The sequence below is a fragment of the Cyprinodon tularosa genome, unplaced genomic scaffold, assembly GCF_016077235.1.
Source record: "Cyprinodon tularosa strain WSP-4 unplaced genomic scaffold, ASM1607723v1 ctg11, whole genome shotgun sequence".
NCBI lineage: Eukaryota > Metazoa > Chordata > Actinopteri > Cyprinodontiformes > Cyprinodontidae > Cyprinodon > Cyprinodon tularosa.
This window is the reverse complement of record NW_024037893.1, coordinates 3,641,326-3,660,221: the sequence shown is the minus strand read 5'-3', so window position 1 is coordinate 3,660,221 and position 18,896 is coordinate 3,641,326. Positions and strand designations below refer to the sequence as shown.

Below are 18,896 nucleotides of genomic sequence, written 5' to 3'. Positions count from 1 at the left end.
TGCACCAAACTTCTCAACTCAGGTGTTGAAGTGAGACGCTTGGCCTCTTTGATGACATTTTGCTTGAAGAACACATCCCACTTCTGCAGCAGTCTGGAGGAGGTTTCTTCATTAAATAGAAGACTGAAGTCTTGATCAATCTATATTAAAAAGCAGAAATCCAACTATCAACACTGGATATAACCTTGTATTTAAAGATTTTAACTCATTTGAAGACTTACTAATCCTTTTGTGTCCAGAAATCTGGGAAACATTGTCAGAATGTCTGTTCTTCCACTGGCATCTCTAATAAGTTTCTGACGGTGTTCAAAAGTCTCTCTCATCTTCTGAAAGATCAGGGACCTGTCTGTGGTGTGGTTAAGCAACGACATGGCTTCCTGGCAGGCATCACCATTTAGTTATCTTTCGACGATCACATTTCTCTGACTATTTGGGCCTCCACTTAAAATCTCTTTGGAGCTACTTGGTGCCACAGGAGATCCTCTTCTAGTCTTCCTTTTAATTTATTTTGAGACGCCATGAAATGTATCCTGTGCTGCTTGCTGCATCATAAAAGTGCTCCTAAAAAAGGGAATAAAGAAAAACAATCACAATTTTTATGAAAAAAACACAGTTTTGGGACAAAATGAGATATCACAATTGGTAAAGAACATTACATAGCCTTTTTTGGTGTATGGATCTTTGAGGGAAGGGAAGAGCGTCACTATTCCAAGGGCATACTGCTCTCTGATCGCTTTAGGAGGAAGGTGCCTAACAGCAGATTTCACATTAGAGACAAATAGTCCATTTTTACAGAGATTAAAAAGTGTAAAAACACACCTACCCATGTTCATCAGTCATGTGAGCCACCAGTATGTTTACCATCTGCCTTCTTGTGGCATCACTTAGGGTTTCTGTTGCTTTATACTCCTGCAGAACTTCTTCACCACCAGACTTGCTTTGAAGGACACCTTCAACCCGCTATGAAATGAATGAACAGAAAGGAAATTTATGGTGATATTCGGATTACTCAAATATGAGACAACAGGGTTAAAGAGTTTAGAGGCACACAAAATATATTGTTACCTTTTTGGCAGACAATGCATTATTAGCATTCTCAATTTTTTGCATCTTCCATGGGATCTCATCCATTAGTATTGTTGATGTTGATGCATCTGAGCTGAAGCTTGAGTCAGACTCAGAAGCAGACCTTTCAGAGAACTCTGAAGAAGAAAATCCATTTCATCTTTTTGTAAAATCTTTATGATGCTTGACTTAATTTACTTTTATATCTCACCATCATGGCAGTAGACCTTCAACACAACATTGCCTTGTTTAATGAGGTCACTGAATATTTCTTCATCAACTTCAGTATCTGTTCCATCCTTGTATGCAACTTTGGCATCAGGTGGCAGGCAAAATCTTTCAATGACTGGAAAAGCAAGAAGGCAAAATTTTTATTTGAATGCTCTAATCACCAACTGTGTCATTAAAATATGTATTACATTTTTTTTGTGTTGATCATACAATTAGCTTGGAGATTAGAGAACATATTGCAAAACTGAAAATAAAATTGCTTATCCCTTTTACTCACCATAGATTTGTAAAATAAGTGTTGAAAACTAAGTATGTATTTTCCCTAAATACATTTTGTACGGAAGAGGATTAGAGCCACTGGAAAAAAAAAAAAAGTGAACTGATTTTTTTTTTTTTTTCAGTATAGTATGGGAAAACTTTTTTCTCAGAATTCTGACTTTTTTTCTCAGAATTCTGAGATTAAAGTCAGAATTCTGACTTTTTTCTCAGAATTCTGACAATAAAAAAAAGTCAGAATTCTGACTGAATTCTGATAATAAAAAAAAGTCAGAATTCTGACAATAAAAAAAGTCAGAATTCTGACAATAAAAAAAAGTCAGAATTCTGACTGAATTCTGATAATAAAAAAAAAGTCAGAATTCTGACTGAATTCTGATAATAAAAAAAGTCAGAATTCTGACTGAATTCTGATAATAAAAAAAAGTCAGAATTCTGAGAAAAAAGTCAGAATTCTGAGAAAAAAGTCAGAATTCTGAGAAAAAAGTCAGAATTCTGAGAAAAAAGTCAGAATTCTGACTTTAATCCCAGAATTCTGACTTTTTTCCCATGTTAAACTGAAATAAAATTTAAAAATCAGTTTACTTTTTTTTTTCCCAGTGGCCCTAATCCTCTTCCGTAATTTTGCCTATCATTTACCCTGCACAAAGGTTTAACAAGAAACCAACCTTTCTCATGGAATTGATGAAAGTCAAACTTCCCTTCAGCTTCATCCAACTTCACATACTTTTGCACCTCACCATAGTTAACCTGGATCAACATTTTACTGAAGCATGGAATAAACCTAAATAAAGCAAAATACAACTTATAAGTAAAGTGTTCCCCTTAGTGTGCAATGCATGTCTGCAGTAGGAACATCTCAGCGGCCCCATTGAAGTTCAGGTGAAGTCTAATAGGCAGGAACCTTTACATTCCCACCACCAAAAATCATGATTTTAGATGGCAAAAAATCATCAAACTTTTATCTTTAATGATTATATGGTCCAATATGATTATTACTTTTAAGTGTTACCGTTACAGTACTTTTAATTGTAAATACAATGGTTGCTAGCTAACAACCCACACGTGGGCTGCTAGCTAGCACTTTGTGTAAGGTTGTTGTAAAATGGACACATTTAGCTGCCATTCAATGAATTAATTATGCGAAAAAGTCACATCACTTATTCTATCAATTTAATAGTGCCTGGTCAAAGATTTAGAAAGTTGCTGTTACCGTGTAGTGGAGCAGGAGACGGAGAAAATGGAGCCGTGTTCAGACTGCACTCAAACGAAGACGGCGAAGAAGGGGGCGGAGCTTCTTCTTCTTCTTATGAGATTTTATGGCGGTTGGCAAACTTGTGAAATGTGCATTACCGCCACCAACTGATATGGAGTAAAGCAAGGAAACAGGAAACGATTCACCCCCCCCAAAAAAAAAAAAAAAAAAAAAAAAAAAAAAAAAAAAAATACAATAAAATAACCTGTGTAACTTAAACCCACATAATACTAAATTATACTAAATTACATTTGCCCGTATAATTTTAATTTACTCTAGGTCATCGTACCTCTGCCAGTTTCTGATGGTCCCATTGGTCTTTCCATCATGCTTCCAACCATCTCCCAGTTCATATCTTTAACATCCAGATATTTTTCTGCAGCCTTCACTATTATTTTGATTTTTTCTGTTTTTTTTGTCGTCTGAGCAGTACAATTAATCACTTCCACCATGAAAAGAACAAAATTTGTCTTTTTAACAATTAGTGAGTCTTCATCAATTTTTGGAGATTTCTCTAGAGGTTTGAAATTTGCCGTGTGTTGAACTGTAGGTTTGGGTTTTTCTGACTGAGATGGGATCCTTTTTGCAGCTTCAGCATAAGTTATTCCAAGCTCAAATTTCATTTTTTTTATTTCTTCAGACCTTTTGCTTGCTTCACAGCCGCGATAAGCAGCAGTATGTTCTCCACCACAATTACAGCATTTTATTTTAGCTTCTTTTCCACATTTACCATATTCATGTTCTCCTGCACACCTTCCACACCTCTGTTTCCCTTTACAAACTGCTGCAATGTGTCCGAATTTTTGACATTTGAAACATCTCAATGGTGGTGGATTGTAGATTTTGACATTGTAACTGATGTAACCGATGAATACTTTGCTTGGTAATTGCTCTTCCTCGAATTTAATTAGTACAGATAAACTGTCAGATCTTTCTCCGTTTCTTGTTGTTTTTAACCGTTTTACTTCTTTTACTTTTGCACCGCTTATGTTTTCCAGAATCTCTTTTTCAGAAATTTTCAGAGGAACTCCTCCAATGACTCCCCTGCTGATCTTTTTGTTCTCCATTAGGCTGCACTGAACTCTTATCCCGTCAATTTTGTTAATACGTATTGCTTTGCCTTGCTGGGCGCTGTCTCTGCAGTTAATTAGCAGGTCTCCACTGTACAGAATTCTGGCACCTCTGACTTCTCCAACAAGTTTATTGATGGTTTTTGTTAAGTGAACCGGATTCCAGTTTGTAAAAGAGTCTGCCTGATTAACGACTTTGAATATGACTTTGAATTCATTTTGTTGTGCTGTGGAATGTATGGATTGATCATCACTGGATTGTTCTGAACTAGATTCCCCTTTAACTGATCTCTGTTTTTTCCGCTTTTTCTCATTTTTTGATGCTGCTATCTTCCAACCTTCATTGTCACTATTTCCCTCTTCCATCCCACAAGAATCGCTTCCTGTTTCCTCACTACTCACGGCCCAGGACATTTCTCCACAAGCAGAGCAGCTTCAAAACACGCGCCATGCACCAAACGACCAACGTTCCTCCCACGTCCTTCCTCCGGGGGCGGAGCTTATTTTTCTCCCAGCAGAGTAGATTCAACACGGGCCCAATTAACTCCTGGAAATAACTTGAACATTGAGCACCATTTACAGGTGCTGGTCATAAAATTAGAATATCATGAAAAAGTAGATTGATTTCAGTAATTCCATTTAAAAAGGGAAACTTGTATATTATATTCATACATTACATACAAACTCATATATTTCAGATGTTTATTTTGTTTAATTTTGATGATTACAAATGACAACAAATGAAAATCTCAAATTCATCATATCAGAAAATTAGAATATTACTGAAGACCAATAAAAACAAAGGATTTATAGAAATGTTGGCCAACTGAAAAGTATGAACATGAAAAGTATGAGCATGTACAGCACTCAGTATTTAGTTGGGCCTCCTTTGGCCTGTATTACTGCAGCAATGCGGCGTGGCATGGAGTCGATCAGTCTGTGGCACTGCTCAGGTGTTATGATAGCCCAGGTTGCTCTAATAGTGGCTTTTAGCTCTTCTGAATTGTTGGGTCTGGTGTATTGCATCTTCTTCTTCACAATACCCCATAGATTTTCTATGGGGTTAAGGTCAGGAGAGTTTGCTGGCCAATTAAGAACAGGGATACCATGGTCCTTCAACCAGGTACTGGTAGCTTTGGCACTGTGTGCAGGTGCCAAGTCCTGTTGGAAAATGAAATCTGCATCTCCAAAAAGTTGGTCAGCTGCAGGAAGCATGAAGTGCTCTAAAACTTCCTGGTATGTGGCTGCGTTGACCCTGGACCTCAGAAAACACAATGGACCAACACCAGCAGATGACATGGCACCCCAAACCATCACTGACTGTGGAAACTTTACACTGGACTTCAAGCAACGTGGATGAAGTGCCTCTCTTCTTTTCCTCCAGACTCTGCGACTTTGATTTCCAAAGGAAATGCAAAATTTACTTTCATCAGAGAACATGACTTTGGACCACTCACCAGCAGTCCAGTTCTGTTTCTCTTTAGCCCAGGCAAGACGCTTCTGACGCTGTCTGTGGTTCAAGAGTGGCTTGAGTGGCATCAATTTTGAACCTTTTCACAATATTCTAATTTTCTGATATGATGAATTTGAGATTTTCATTTGTTGTCATTTGTAATCATCAAAATTAAACAAAATAAACATCTGAAATATATGAGTTTGTATGTAATGTATGAATATAATATACAAGTTTCACTTTTTAAATGGAATTACTGAAATCAATCTACTTTTTCATGATATTCTAATTTTATGACCAGCACCTGTAAATCTCTAAGTGTTAAAACAACACTTAGTCAGTTAAATTCAACTCTAAAACATTTTACTCAAAAATGTTAACTCTTTAATTTTTGCTGTGTGGGTTTGAGTATATGCGACAAGCTTTATGGTCATATCCAACATTTAAAAAACCCTAGTGTAAATCAGAGCTGTCTAGGTAAGAGAGTTCTGGCATCTCCATAGACAACAATAGGCAACATTTCAAAGAGCAATGGTGATGCAGGGAGCTTAAATAGTTGAAGGGAAGTTAGCCACTCACACTAACATTGCCATAGACTTTAGGAGAGCATGGCAGTTGTGCATGGATGCATCTATATGCGATTTTGAAAACTTAACCTAACTTGGTTTTGAAATGTAAACAGACCGTTAACATCTATAAATGATTGAAACAGGCTCTAGATTAAAAAAAAGAAACCTCATTTCACATGGCTAACAACTGAACTATGAGAGCTCTCGCAAAGCAGTCTGGGATATATCTGTTTGTCTAGTGACCATGGAGGATCACTTTTCAAGGTGCTTTGTCGGAAATTTCCAGTCCTTATATAAGACAGTGTAAACCCTATATAGTGTTCTCTGTAGGGATTAAACCCGTCCGGTTTAATTTGCATGTTTTCTAAGCCAAAACAAGGCTTTGTTTTTGGTCCACTCTATAAAGCGTCAAACACAACTTTATTTCTGAAATTTTTAATTGAAACAGTTTCCTGGATGGGAAGCAAAACGTCTTAAAACTTGGAAACAAAGTCCAGTGGATTGGTTTTTTTTTACTTTTTTGGAATGACAAATGAATTTGAAACATACTTCAAATTTTGTGTTTTTCTCTTCTGCATTCATTGCTTACATCCTACTTCTTCCTTCCTTTACCTTCTTTACCTGTGTGGTAAAGCTAGGCGCATCCTCTGGCATGTCATAAGTAGGCCACTTCATTGCCCATTACAGCTCTTTCAGTTTCAGAGTTTCATCTTCACACTTTAGCCTTTTTAATTCAGACCTTGTTTGGATAAAGCCAAATATCTTCCTTTGTATTTGGAGGAAAGCAACTAAAACCTCATAAAAAATGAATACTCTGTAATGCCAAAGGTCACATTTCATCATATACTGTATATGCCTAAAGCTGAACCTTCCACATCAAAATGCTTTGTGCTGGTTTGTCTCATAGATTGTTATTAGTATAGTTCATTTTTTAAGATGTATGAGAGGAAACTGTTCACTGTTTTCCTTTTGTACAAGTTCTGACAAATGCTTTAGAAATCTTTGATGTAAGAATGTATAGAGAGCCATAAAATTCATAGAAGATCAGAAATGGCAATTGTGAACATAATTTCTGATTTATTAATTCATTTATGTGGTTTTTTTTTTTTTTTTTTTTTAGTCTGATGTAACTTGAACGTCTTTCATTTTTCTATTGAGTTCTTGTTCCTTTGAAATACCTATATACTGTTTGTAAAGCCTTTCTGTGGTTTACTGACTTTAAACTGTAGTACAGAGTGCTACATGAGTGAACTGCCCCCTGTGTTTCACAGGCTCAGGTTGAGGCTAAAAAGGAACATGAAGGCGCTGTCCATCTGCTAGAGGTGAGCGTCTGGACATGGGCTGGGGAGGGATGGGGGGGGAGTGATGTTTTTGTATGGCTGCTGCATGCAATTGACTGAGGGTGAATTTCTGATCTTTAAAATCTCACTTTTAAGTCCTTAAAGTCATGTGTTATTTTATTAAACTGCGAATGAAATTATTCTTGTTTTGCATTTTGGATGCATATGAAGAACCTGTTTGTATTACCATTTTTGTTAAAGGAAGAATAATCTCTTGATATTTTATTCTGTATGTATGTTGGTTTAAATCTAGCTGAAATGTTTTTTTTCTAGTCTTGGAAATGTGTTCGAGTGATGAAATATTTAATTTCTCTCCCTACATCTCTCTTTATTCTATGGGTCTATGTTTATGCTTAAACAGAACCACTTGGACAGCATGCAGGTATTTCAGAATTGCTTCCTTGTTTCCTTTTATGTTTTTGAGATCAATGCTAATATAGTACAGCAGAATATGCAGTCAAACGGGTTTAGAGAAAAGATGTGTCGCCAAACTGCATGAATAGTTATTTATTAGGTACTTACAGTATAGCTGAATCTTAGTGTTAGGTGCTCTAAAGCCTATTAACTATTAGTTTTATAACACTGGGATAACCAGATTTCAGTTTTCAGAAGATTTTGAGGTTTCATTTAAGTAAACTTTATGGCTTTTTTCAGAAAGCTGTGTGTCATATTTCTTTTTATTTATTTCTTTTTTTATTACTTAGCTTAGCTTGCTGCACAAATAGGATATCAGTTTCACTTGACCGTGATTAATAATTCAGCTACACTATATAGTTTATTAGAAGTTTCTTCTGTTTCCCTTTACCTGATTCTTTATAAAACTTTACAACTCTTTGGAGCCTGAATATTTCCACGTGCCCCTGTTAGAAAAGGACATTACATCTTTTTAAGTTGTTTTTTTAGTGACAATAGACTGCTTAATAACATGTTGTAAACCCTCTAAAATATAAAGGAGGCCCTGATCTCAGAGAGAAAATAGTGATTTATCCCTACAGAGTATCTAAAAATAATTCTTAGTAGTTTAGTTTTACTTGTTTTAGGTTACAGCTTTATTCCCAAATTAATTAATCTTATTTTAAACACAAACATACCTGATGACTTTAAAGTTAGAGATGTTTCATTTTGCAGAAGACAGGCAATGTACAAAAGTCTTCAAAATCTTTACTCAAAACTTTATGTGATGCTTTTTAAGTCTTCTTAGAAAGTAAACCATAAACTGATGACGCAGTAACTCTATCTGTAGAACCTCTCCAGCTTCATCAGGCTGGTTAGGAGATGTTTGTCCCAGCCATCTATAGATTTCTCCCAGGATTTTTAATTAAATATGAGTCTGTTCTCTAGCTTGGTTAAGGCGTTCACAGACCTAAAGCTACTTCTTTAAAGTTTAAGACCAATTCTCGTCCCGGTCGAGGGTTCGGAGAACAGTACCCAGGGACAGGTTTTCATCCAAGATATTTCTACTTTCCTACATTTATCTTGACTAGTGGTTTAGTTTCTGTGGCTGGAAGCTTCCGTCATTTTCACGATGACGTTGGTCACATCATCCTGAGTTATAGATGGTTTCCTCCATCATGATTCTTTTTTCCTGACAAAGAGTTCAATCTTTGTCTCATCAGACCAGCGATTTGTATTAGTCCTGGTCTGAATCTGAGTCCTCCTCCGCTAAGGTCCTGCTTCTCCAGTCGCTTGGTTTAGCTTGCATCCTCGCTCTTGGGAGAGTCCTGATGGTCCAAACTCGCTTATTGAGGGATGGAGGCAAGAATACGCATTGTGACGAAAGTAGCAGACTTTGTCCGTACTCTTCCTAAGATCCACTCCTCGAGATGGCTCTGTCTCAAAAGCCAGCTGACGAGCTTATTGCATTTCTCTCATAACCAAATCTCTTTCCCAATAAGGCATGTAACCATCTCCTAGTCCTCTGCTCATCCATATTCATACATTTCCTTTGGTAAAAAGAAAAAAAAGAAGGTCAGTTTCCTTTGAAGCCTTATATGAAGCCTTACAGGCAGACTCAAGAAATGTGCCGCCTTCAAACACTCAGACCTGAATGTTTAAGCAAATTATATAGAAAAGGCCTATCTTTGTGTTGCAAATATGGAAAATATTTTGTTTCCATAAAATGTACATTTACATTGCTTCTGAAACCTAATACAGAGTAAAATAATGTAATTCCTCTACATCTTTTGTAGCCTTGCATAGTGAATGTTATTAAGCATGAGTGTCTGCATTTAGTAAAGCATCTGTTTGTCTTCATCTAGCATGTGTTTTTTAGCAATGACCTGCATGTTTAAGGGTCCAGCATGTGCAAAACAGCCCAAACTGAACCTGTTTGTGGGAAAAGTTAAATAAAAAATAAAATCCCAGTGCCTTTCAGAGCGTCTCAGCTTCAGACCTCTTAGAAATGATTGCTGATGGATTTCATCATTAGATGTGTGAAAACATGCTGCAGCACCTGGACTCACCTTTATAACTGCCCACACAGTTACACTGTGTAGCTTGTCATGTGAAGTTTGTGCCTTGGCCTTTCCTGCTTTTTAAATGGATGATAACCATTTTTTTCTTCCTGCATCCTTCCTAAAGTTCACAACCAACAAATTTAAACTTCCTGTACATTTTTCTTTCAGGTAGACATTTAATAGCGTACAGACATACCTCTGGCGGAGACTAATTAATCAGCTTTCAATTTTAAATTGTTGGTTTTGATCTTTACATGATAATTAGAAGAAAAAACTGAAGTTTCGTAACTTGTTTAGTTATTTATTTATTTTGCTCACTTAAAATGTTAGTTTTTTTCCATTTTTCTTGATTAATAGTGTTTGTTCTGTAGTGCTAAATATTATGTCACTTTTATGATTTGTTATCAGTCTGATATTTAATGCCATTTAACATTTCATTTGCATGCCTGCACATTAGTTCAGCATGTTTTCAGCATATTCAGTGTTCTTAATGTGCAGCCCTTATTTTTGCACCTTTTTGTTCCCCCCTCTTAACTTGCTTCTATCATGTGTCTCTGTTTTCCCGTCTTTTTCTCTGACTCTCCCCCATGGCGCTCTCAGGCCAAAGTTCGAGAGCTGGAGGAGAAATGTCGGTCCCAGAGTGAGCAGTTCAACCTCCTCTCAAAGGAGCTGGAGAAGTTCCGGCTTCAAGCTGGGAAATTTGACATCCTTAGTTCTGAACCCATAAATCTGAGTGAATCACCAGGATCCCCCAACAAATCCTTGTCACAACTCCTCAATGGATTGGCTGCCCCAACAGAGAAAGGTGGGAAAAATCTTCATGATTAATGTTTACAAAAATGGTTTGGTCATCATTTCTAACTTATAGCTGTATATTACAACACATAACTTGGTAAACCCAGTTTGGTTAAATGTGCATAGTCAGGTTTATATATACACCAAGCATCCATCCTGATACTGTTTTAAGTTCTTATTTAGCCTAAATAGAATTCCAGCCCCAGTATGCAGTTCTTCATATATTCACACACATCAATTGCAAACATATGGTATCGGTAGCGGCCGATACTGCACAGCCGGGTATCGGTATCCAATGCCAAAAAATGGCATTGGCGCAACACCAATTATGGTCAACCGATATTAATTAAATTAACGGATCCACCGCAACTCTTAAGTTCTAGTGAATCCTACCCAGAGCTTTCTCAGAATCAGAATCAGAAATACTTTTATAATCCCAGAGGGAAATTACTTTTGTTAAACGCTCCAGTTACAGTTTTATATAATATATACACACATCCAACTATACAATATAATAAAGATAAAAAAAATAAGAATAAAAAGAGATAAAATATATACACATATAGCTCTTCTGTATATATATCTGTACGTATTTCTATGCATATCATTTCTATCAGACCATCAAGGAAAAAGAAAATCCCATTCTAGTGAATTCAAACAGGAAAAAAGCATCATGAAAAGCATAAATAATCAATCTATCTATCAATCAATCAATCAATCAATCAATCAGTCTATCTATCTATCTATCTATCTATCTATCTATCTATCTATCTATCTATCTATCTATCTATCTATCTATTTATAATGTTGTTTGTAATTAGACTGTTGAGACTAAGCATTGGTCTCCTTAGTATCACTATTAAAATGGTATTTAGTATTTACTATTGTACTGAGCAAAAACAAAAAAGTAAAACACTAAAATGACACATAATACAGCAGGAAGCAGTAATCTTTCAGAAAAAACTACCTTAGAGTGAGCTACTAACATATAAATTTAATAACTGTCAAATAACGTGACCATGCACCATTAAAAAAAAAAAACTTATGCTGATCAGATGAAGACGTTAGATTTTCTTAAAATGCGTCTCATTCCTTTTTGTATTTAAAACCTAATCAGTACATTAAGTACATTGAACTTAATGTACTGATCACATTGTTATCAGTTGTTGTTTTGTTCTATCAGGATCTGATGGGTGATGGCGTTTGTTCCACAGGCAATGAGGGTCCAACAAGCAGATCTTTGATATCTGAGTTCATTCGACCGCTCCAGATCAGTGGAGACAAGCCTGAGCTCCTCTCCGTCAAGCCAACATTCCTCAGTCGCAGTCGAGCCAGCAGCCCAGCACGAGCTTTCCTCTCTGAGGTACTCGTCGGTATCCGCTCTGATCCTCCACAGTTCTTTATCCAAGGTTCCTCTGTTCCATATCCTGTCTACTCCCTACAGTAAAACAAATCTGACAGATCCAGTCTGAGTGCTATGATGAAACAAGGTGGATATTTCAGTTAACTGGATATGCTATAGACAGTTAAGATGAAAATATTAGTCATTTCACTCAATGCTGATAACAAAATAAAACTGATAACAATATAAACTGTTTAATTGGAAATCCATAAGTGCGATGAAATAATCTATGTCAGACAGAGCTTGTTGATCAGATGAGAACAAAGCTTAGAGTTCCAGCATGAATCCTTATTGTTTATTTGTTTTTTTTTTTAAGAGTAGAGCTAGCTTGGTTTTCTCTTATTTTGAACATTTAAAAAAGTAACATAGTACAAGACGTTTTTTCCCCACAAGAACAGTTCAGAAACTACAGAGCCCCTAAAGGGGAAAAAAAGAACTTTTACTAGATCCCGCAACAGTTTTGCGAGATCTCACAAAAGTATTGCGGGATCTCGCAAAAGTTTATTTTTCCCTTCATGTCCCTTTAGGGGCTCCATAAAAAACATCTTTTTCTAACTTATTATTTGAAATGAAAAATTTGTTAGTTTTATATTTGAACCAAGAGGCATGTCCAACACTACACTATTGCTGTGTTTTGATCAGCAGCTCTGTTTGTGTGTGTGTGTGTGTTTTTTTTTAACCTAATATCTCTCTCTCTCTCTCTGTTTTAAAGCTAAGTAGAAACAGCCAAACCACCAGTTTAGAGAATACTTTATTTTTGTAGAAGTGTGTTTGTTTTTTATGAAAAATCCAGCAACTGATATTATATTGTCCCCCATAAAACACCATATCCTTTTCTCTAAATGTGATTCTCTGGTCGGCTGAACACGACGTGAAGGTTAGTTCACAGCGGCACAGAAAGCTGGATTATGTGTGTTGTTTTTTCAGATGGACAAAGAGCTGAGCTCAACTACCAGGTCCAAACCACGATTCACAGGGAAGGTCCGTCTGTGTGTTGCTAGATATAGGTAAGATTATTAAAGGCAACTTTTTGGGGGGGTATTAACTTCATGAATATTTTTTTAGACATTCTCTTTTGATTTAACATGGCATTTTTGCTTCTTTATTCTTCAGAGCAAAGGAGGAAAATTAACCTAAGGAAATGGTTGCTCCTTTTTTTGCTTTAGATTGACATAGAAACTGCTTATTGTGTTCAAATTAGTTATTCCTAGAGAACGTGAATGAAATAAGAATATCTCTAGAGAAGAATTTATGGTAGAGGGGTGCGAACACACTGCAAATACATAAAATAACATAAATCTGCTGCAAAGACAAAAATGAGAAAATGAGACATGCACTAGCAAACACACAAAATACATGTTAAGGGAAACATTGCAAAAGAGAAATGGTGCAAACAACCTGCAAATGCAAACCTGCTGCAAAAACTTGAATGACGTCTACACACAAACACAAAAAATATAAAAAAAAGATAATGCAAGTAGCGGAAGCAACTGCAAGTTAAGAATAACTGAAGACAAGCGCTGCATAATGGAAGAGCTTCAGACCACTAGGGGGAACCATCATCAACTCATTTGGAACCAGACCTGGAGTAATGATATAAACACAATGTTCAGAAACATGTTTAAAAAGGTTCAATGGCAGATGGACCTTTTCTTTCTCCCCTCAAAATGTCCTCTTGGTAGGCATCTCATCTACGTTTCTTTGTAATTTGTCTGATTCCTAATACATCAAATTGTACCTCATAAATCCCTTTGCTAAATGAAAAGTGGTTACTTAAAATCCTGCTTTTTTTCCCTATCTCTTTCCTTACTACAAGGAGTGTTCAGCAGCATTTATCATATGCCAACCACCAAAGCATTTCTACATTTGCATAGTTGTCCTTACTGATTTGCACTATTTGGAATGACTCATTAGGTCGTAGTAAAGTCTATGGTCTGGTCCTATGCACATTGATAATTGTCTCCCCCTAGTGTTCTGGAGCCCTTCCATTATGTAGAGCGAACTGGAAACATTTCTTCACTTGCAGTTCTTTGAGCTACCTCCAGTACTTTGTTAATTGGGTTTGTTCATGCTGCTTGTGTGTAAACCTTATTTAGTATGCATTTTGTTACAGGTTTATATTTGCAGCATTTTTGCACTTTTCTGCTCCCTGTTTGATATGATCGATGCTTTTTTTTAATTTGCTGCATTTATTATGCTCCTTTGTAGCATTTTTGCTTGGTTTAGTGTTTGCAGGCCTAAATTTGGCTAATGGTTATACTTTTTGTATTTCCTACACAATAATGTATTTGCATGTGTTTGCAACCCTCAGCCTCTGCATTATTTTTTTTCCATGATTTATCTCTAAAAGTGCAGCTCTTTTTGGGGTATGACAGGTCTGCAATGGTCAGTATTTAACATAATAGCAACAAGAAAGATAGCAATTGTCGCCAAGTGTTAAAGAGTTGCCAGCTTCAGTCCAACTGATTAGTTAATGCAGCTCATATTACTAGAAGTTATGCTTGCTCTAATGCAGCTGTATCAGGACACGGAGTTTCATACTTTATTGCCTGTGATGCTTTATTACCACAGACCCATCATAGTGTCTTTGCTGGTCTTAGTGTTGTGCCTGATCATATTATGGATAATGTATCATAGTTTATGTATGATAATTCCTCTAGTTACAATCCATATGATGGGCCTAATGAGCACCCAGAAGCAGAGCTCCCCCTGGTGGCAGGGAAGTACCTCTACGTTTACGGAACGATGGACGAGGATGGCTTTTACGAAGGTTAAAATCTAATTTGAAAGTTTTTCTGTCTTTTCTACTTTGTCACACTACTGAGCCTTTTGAAATCATTTATTTATTTCAGGGGAGCTGCTGGATGGACAGCGGGGACTCGTCCCCTCAAATTTTGTGGAATTTGTTCAAGATGATGAAACACCGTCTGTCCAACGAAGAGACACGACAGTTAAAGAATCGGGTTACCTCAACCATAGTAGCCTGGGGCCTCAGCGACTTTTGAGCGGCGGCACTGGAACTGGAACAAGCATAAGCAGCCTGCTATCTGACAGTAAACTGGACTGTTTAAGCGCTAGCAGCTTGGACATGGACCTCCTGGGCTCCTCCAGCAATGGGACCGGAACCTTGGATGTCAGTATTGATGAGGTCGGTGAAGACATTGTGCCTTATCCCCGCCGCATCAACTTGATCAAGCAGTTAGCCAAGAGTGTGATTATTGGCTGGGATCCTCCTGTGGTCCCACCGGGATGGGGCTCCATCAGTGGCTACAATGTGCTGGTTGATAAAGAGGACCGGATGAGTGTCCCCTACGGGGGGAGGACAAAGTCCCTTATTGAAAAGCTCAATCTTGCCACCAACACCTACCGCATTTCAGTGCAGAGCATCACAGACCGCGGACCATCAGATGAACTTCGCTGCACTCTTCTTGTGGGAAAGGATGTAGTGGTGGCACCTTACTACCTGCGGGTGGACAGCATCACTCAGAGCTCTGCTGAGCTGTCTTGGATGCCCAGCAACAGCAACTACAGTCACACTATCTTCCTCAACGGTGCAGAGTATGACATGGTCAAGGCTGGGGGTTACAGGTACAAGTTTTTCAACTTGAAGTCCATGACAGTTTACAAGGTGAAGGTTGTCGCACAGCCACATCAGGTGCCTTGGCAGCTTCCAGGTGATCAGCGGGAGAAGAGGGAAATATCTGTGGAGTTCTGCACTCAGCCTGCAGGTCAGCCTCTGAACAATACCTCACATTAATACACTCACTGCTCCCGTTGCAAAGCATTATTTTTTATGGGTTTTTTCCGGCATGAATGCTTTGCCAAAGTTAAACCTGCTCTGATACTGAAATAAATAACTGCACATAGTGATGTAGTGAGGGTCTTGCTAGTTTCTCCATGTAGCAAAATTACAAACTCAGTTTTAAGTCCTTGTTGGCATGGGTTTTGAATTGTTGTCAGGATGTTTTATGGAATCTGCTAAGCTGCTTGTTTTGTTCATTAATTTTTCCGGCCACCTTGATACACAGTTCTTAAAGTCAAAATAAGCTTAAAAAATATTTAATACCTATTCTTTGCAGTTCTTTAAGTGTTGGGAAATAGTTGGTTTGATATTTTCTATTTATCTTGTTTTTTTGTTTGTTTGTTTAATTGTAATAATTAGACAATTAGACAACAACAATTAGATAAAATGTAACTAAAAAGCAGTATTGCTTTTAACGTGTAAAATTCTTTAATATGTTTGGGGTTTTTCAGGTATTTAACAGACTAATCAATTTAAGAAACTTATTGCACTTTATATCTATGGCATATTAACTGTTTTTTAAGATATTTATGCCATAGATAGTTGATAGATTGACAACATAGAAGTTGTCAATCTATCCAAGTCTTATAATTTTGGATCTATCTAAAAAATCTTGTTGATCTTGGTTTGAGGTCAATATATTAATTCTCTCAACTTCCATATCAATTCGGTTTTTTTTTGCACCATGTTTTTTATCCATCACTTTTAACATTTAACCACTGCTGTACTTCATTTATGGTCTGAAAAGCTATACTTAACGAGATGTTGTATACACTCTGTGTATACAAAATGACAATAAACAGTGTCTAAGTCTAAGATAAGTAATAATAAGCTAGAACCACTTCTGTTAGATTATTTATCTTATTTAGAGAATATTTCACTCAAAATAAGTCTAACAATCTGCCTGTGCATTAAATATAATTGGTGAATTTTTTGGGGGGAAATATATGTCCTGTTTTTACAAAATCTTTCCTAGAGCAATTGTTTTACTTCACTGGCAGATTATTGCATGTATTTTAAGTAAAATCTCCTTAAAATAGAGGTCTGCTGTTCCTCAGTATATTAAATAAACTGTGTATATAACTGAACTGAATTAGATAAAAGCTTGTTAGGCAGTTAAAATTGAGATATTTTTTACTTTTATTTTTAATATTTTTATTCAGTTAGATAGATAAAAATAATCAAATATTTAGAAGTAACTTTTTTTTAACTAAATCCTGAATGGTGCTTTTGCTGTTCGCACCTGTGTTTGCCATGAGTGATAGAGGCTCCGGTGGCACCTGTATAATACAGCATTGCTTCGGTTGGGTCCGCTTAACTTAAAAAGACTACATAAGTACAGGCCATTTTATATATAGGACAGCTCTTAATCTTAATCTAAAAAAAAACAACATTTAACAAAGTTGCAAGATACAAAGCAAGGAATCGTGAATTATTTTCCCTCCAGACTCAGTATCTCTAAGTTTTTGAAGGTAGATTTTTGTCTTTATCATTCAGTAACAATCATCTATCAGAAATAGCTAAAAATAAGTTCTGCTTCCCAAACCTTGCATGCAATATAATTTCCTGCAGTATTTGTGAGCTCCCACTTAAACTGCTTGATGTCAACCAATCACATTGCAGTATTATGGTTTAAGGTGGAACTTAAACCGTAATATAAAGAACATTAAATAAACATCGCAGTGCTGGAAGACATGCGCACGTGTAACTGCTGCTTTCACATTTTTTTTTGTAAGAATCCATCATTACGTACTGTACATCTTTGAAAGAAGAACAGCAGAAGTGTTACGACTATTAGTTGCTGTAGTTATTAATGCTGCTATTGCATTTGTTACCATTATTGGCTGTCGTTTCACCCAATCAGCTTGGAAGGTTGCTGCTGAATGTCCCATTCAGATCTATCATGTGTGGGGCTTAAATAAGAGCTACACATGATCAATCTGGCTTTCCAGGTTACTGTGTCCTACTTTTGGCTCTCCACTGTTAAATAATCCTCTCTGACTTTTGATGAGCTGTAGACCTTAAAACCTCAGAAAAAGGGAGAGTTTGTGTTTGGTGAACAGTTTCTTCGATGATTTTGGAATATGCTTGGATCAGTATCTTGCTAAAAGACTCATTAATGACCAAGTTCTAGTGTTTGGAATAGAAACAGGAGGACACCTTCAAAGATCCGATCCTCCATAGTTATCCGTCAGCCTAAGGGTGCTTTTTAACTGCTACCTGTAGTCTTTTAGGCCGCAGCTGTTATTATTTAAGAAATTGAATAATTGAAGGATATTCTTTCATTAAAGCATTTAATCTATAATAAATACTTTTATCAAATGAACATTTCTTAATGAAAACAGTTTTAAAATTAGTATTGTTATATATATATATATATATATATATATATATATATATATAACCAACCAGACATCGTGTTGATCGACAAACAGTAGAAGAAGGCAGTAGTGATAGATGTGGCAATCCCAAGCGACAGCAACATCAAGAAGAAAGAACACGAGAAGCTTGAGAAATAACAAGGACTGAAGGAGGAGCTAGAAAAGATGTGGAAAGTAAGAGCAGCAGTGGTGCCAGTGGTAATTGGAGCACTGGGGGCTGTGACCCCCAAACTGGGAGAGTGGCTACAGCAGATTCCAGGTAAAACATCAGAGGTCTCTGTCCAGAAGAGCGCAGTCCTAGGAACAGCTAAGATACTGCGCAGAACCCTCAAACTCCCAGACCTCTGGTAGAGGACCCGAGCTTGAGGATGACACATACCACCCCACGAGGGGTGAGAAAACAGTTTTTTTTTTATATATATAAACAAAATTAATCAACATAGAAAATGGTGCTTTTTTTAAACAGCTGAGGCTTAAACATAAATAATTCTAGAGCATATTTACAGGAAAAAAATTATGTTTCAATTAAATTTTTGCTCTGAACAATTTATTCTTTTACCGACTTGCATATACAGTATGAGGGACTATAAACTCAAGTAAACAATTTGATCAAAATTAATAAACAATTTTATTAATTTACAATTAATCCGATGAATCATTTTGTCATGATCGCGGACAGATGGACTCAGTATTCAAGGAGAGATAGTCAGTAGGAAAATTCAAAACGTTTATTTAGTGAAAAACAAAACTAAAAGGGGAGCTGCTAGGATCTGAGGCACGCAGCAACTGTAGGCGGGGGGG

General features: G+C 36.7%; 2 protein-coding genes across 6 annotated transcripts in view; one reads left to right on the top strand and one right to left on the bottom strand.

Annotated features, from left to right (window-relative positions):
• rimbp2 (RIMS binding protein 2) overlaps positions 1 to 18,896 on the top strand; it is a 177,179-nt gene that overhangs the window by 124,163 nt on the left and 34,120 nt on the right. For 4 of the 5 annotated variants that reach the window (XM_038296240.1, XM_038296223.1, XM_038296232.1 and 1 more), the window contains 7 exons: positions 7,191 to 7,241; positions 7,621 to 7,641; positions 10,316 to 10,520; positions 11,725 to 11,873; positions 12,840 to 12,919; positions 14,573 to 14,682; positions 14,765 to 15,640. In XM_038296240.1, the coding sequence (XP_038152168.1) occupies positions 7,191 to 7,241; positions 7,621 to 7,641; positions 10,316 to 10,520; positions 11,725 to 11,873; positions 12,840 to 12,919; positions 14,573 to 14,682; positions 14,765 to 15,640 (1,492 nt within the window). The remainder of the gene's footprint in view (positions 1 to 7,190; positions 7,242 to 7,620; positions 7,642 to 10,315; positions 10,521 to 11,724; positions 11,874 to 12,839; positions 12,920 to 14,572; positions 14,683 to 14,764; positions 15,641 to 18,896) is intronic. The other variant, XM_038296211.1, reaches the window with a different exon arrangement.
• On the bottom strand, positions 468 to 2,849 carry LOC119790637. Its single transcript, XM_038296253.1, has 7 exons — positions 2,786 to 2,849; positions 2,241 to 2,356; positions 1,277 to 1,411; positions 1,066 to 1,202; positions 824 to 960; positions 657 to 750; positions 468 to 561 (listed from the first exon to the last, which is right to left on the bottom strand). Exons 2-7 carry the CDS (start codon positions 2,332 to 2,334, stop codon positions 499 to 501), a joined length of 660 nt encoding a protein of 219 aa, XP_038152181.1. The 5' UTR covers positions 2,335 to 2,356; positions 2,786 to 2,849; the 3' UTR covers positions 468 to 498.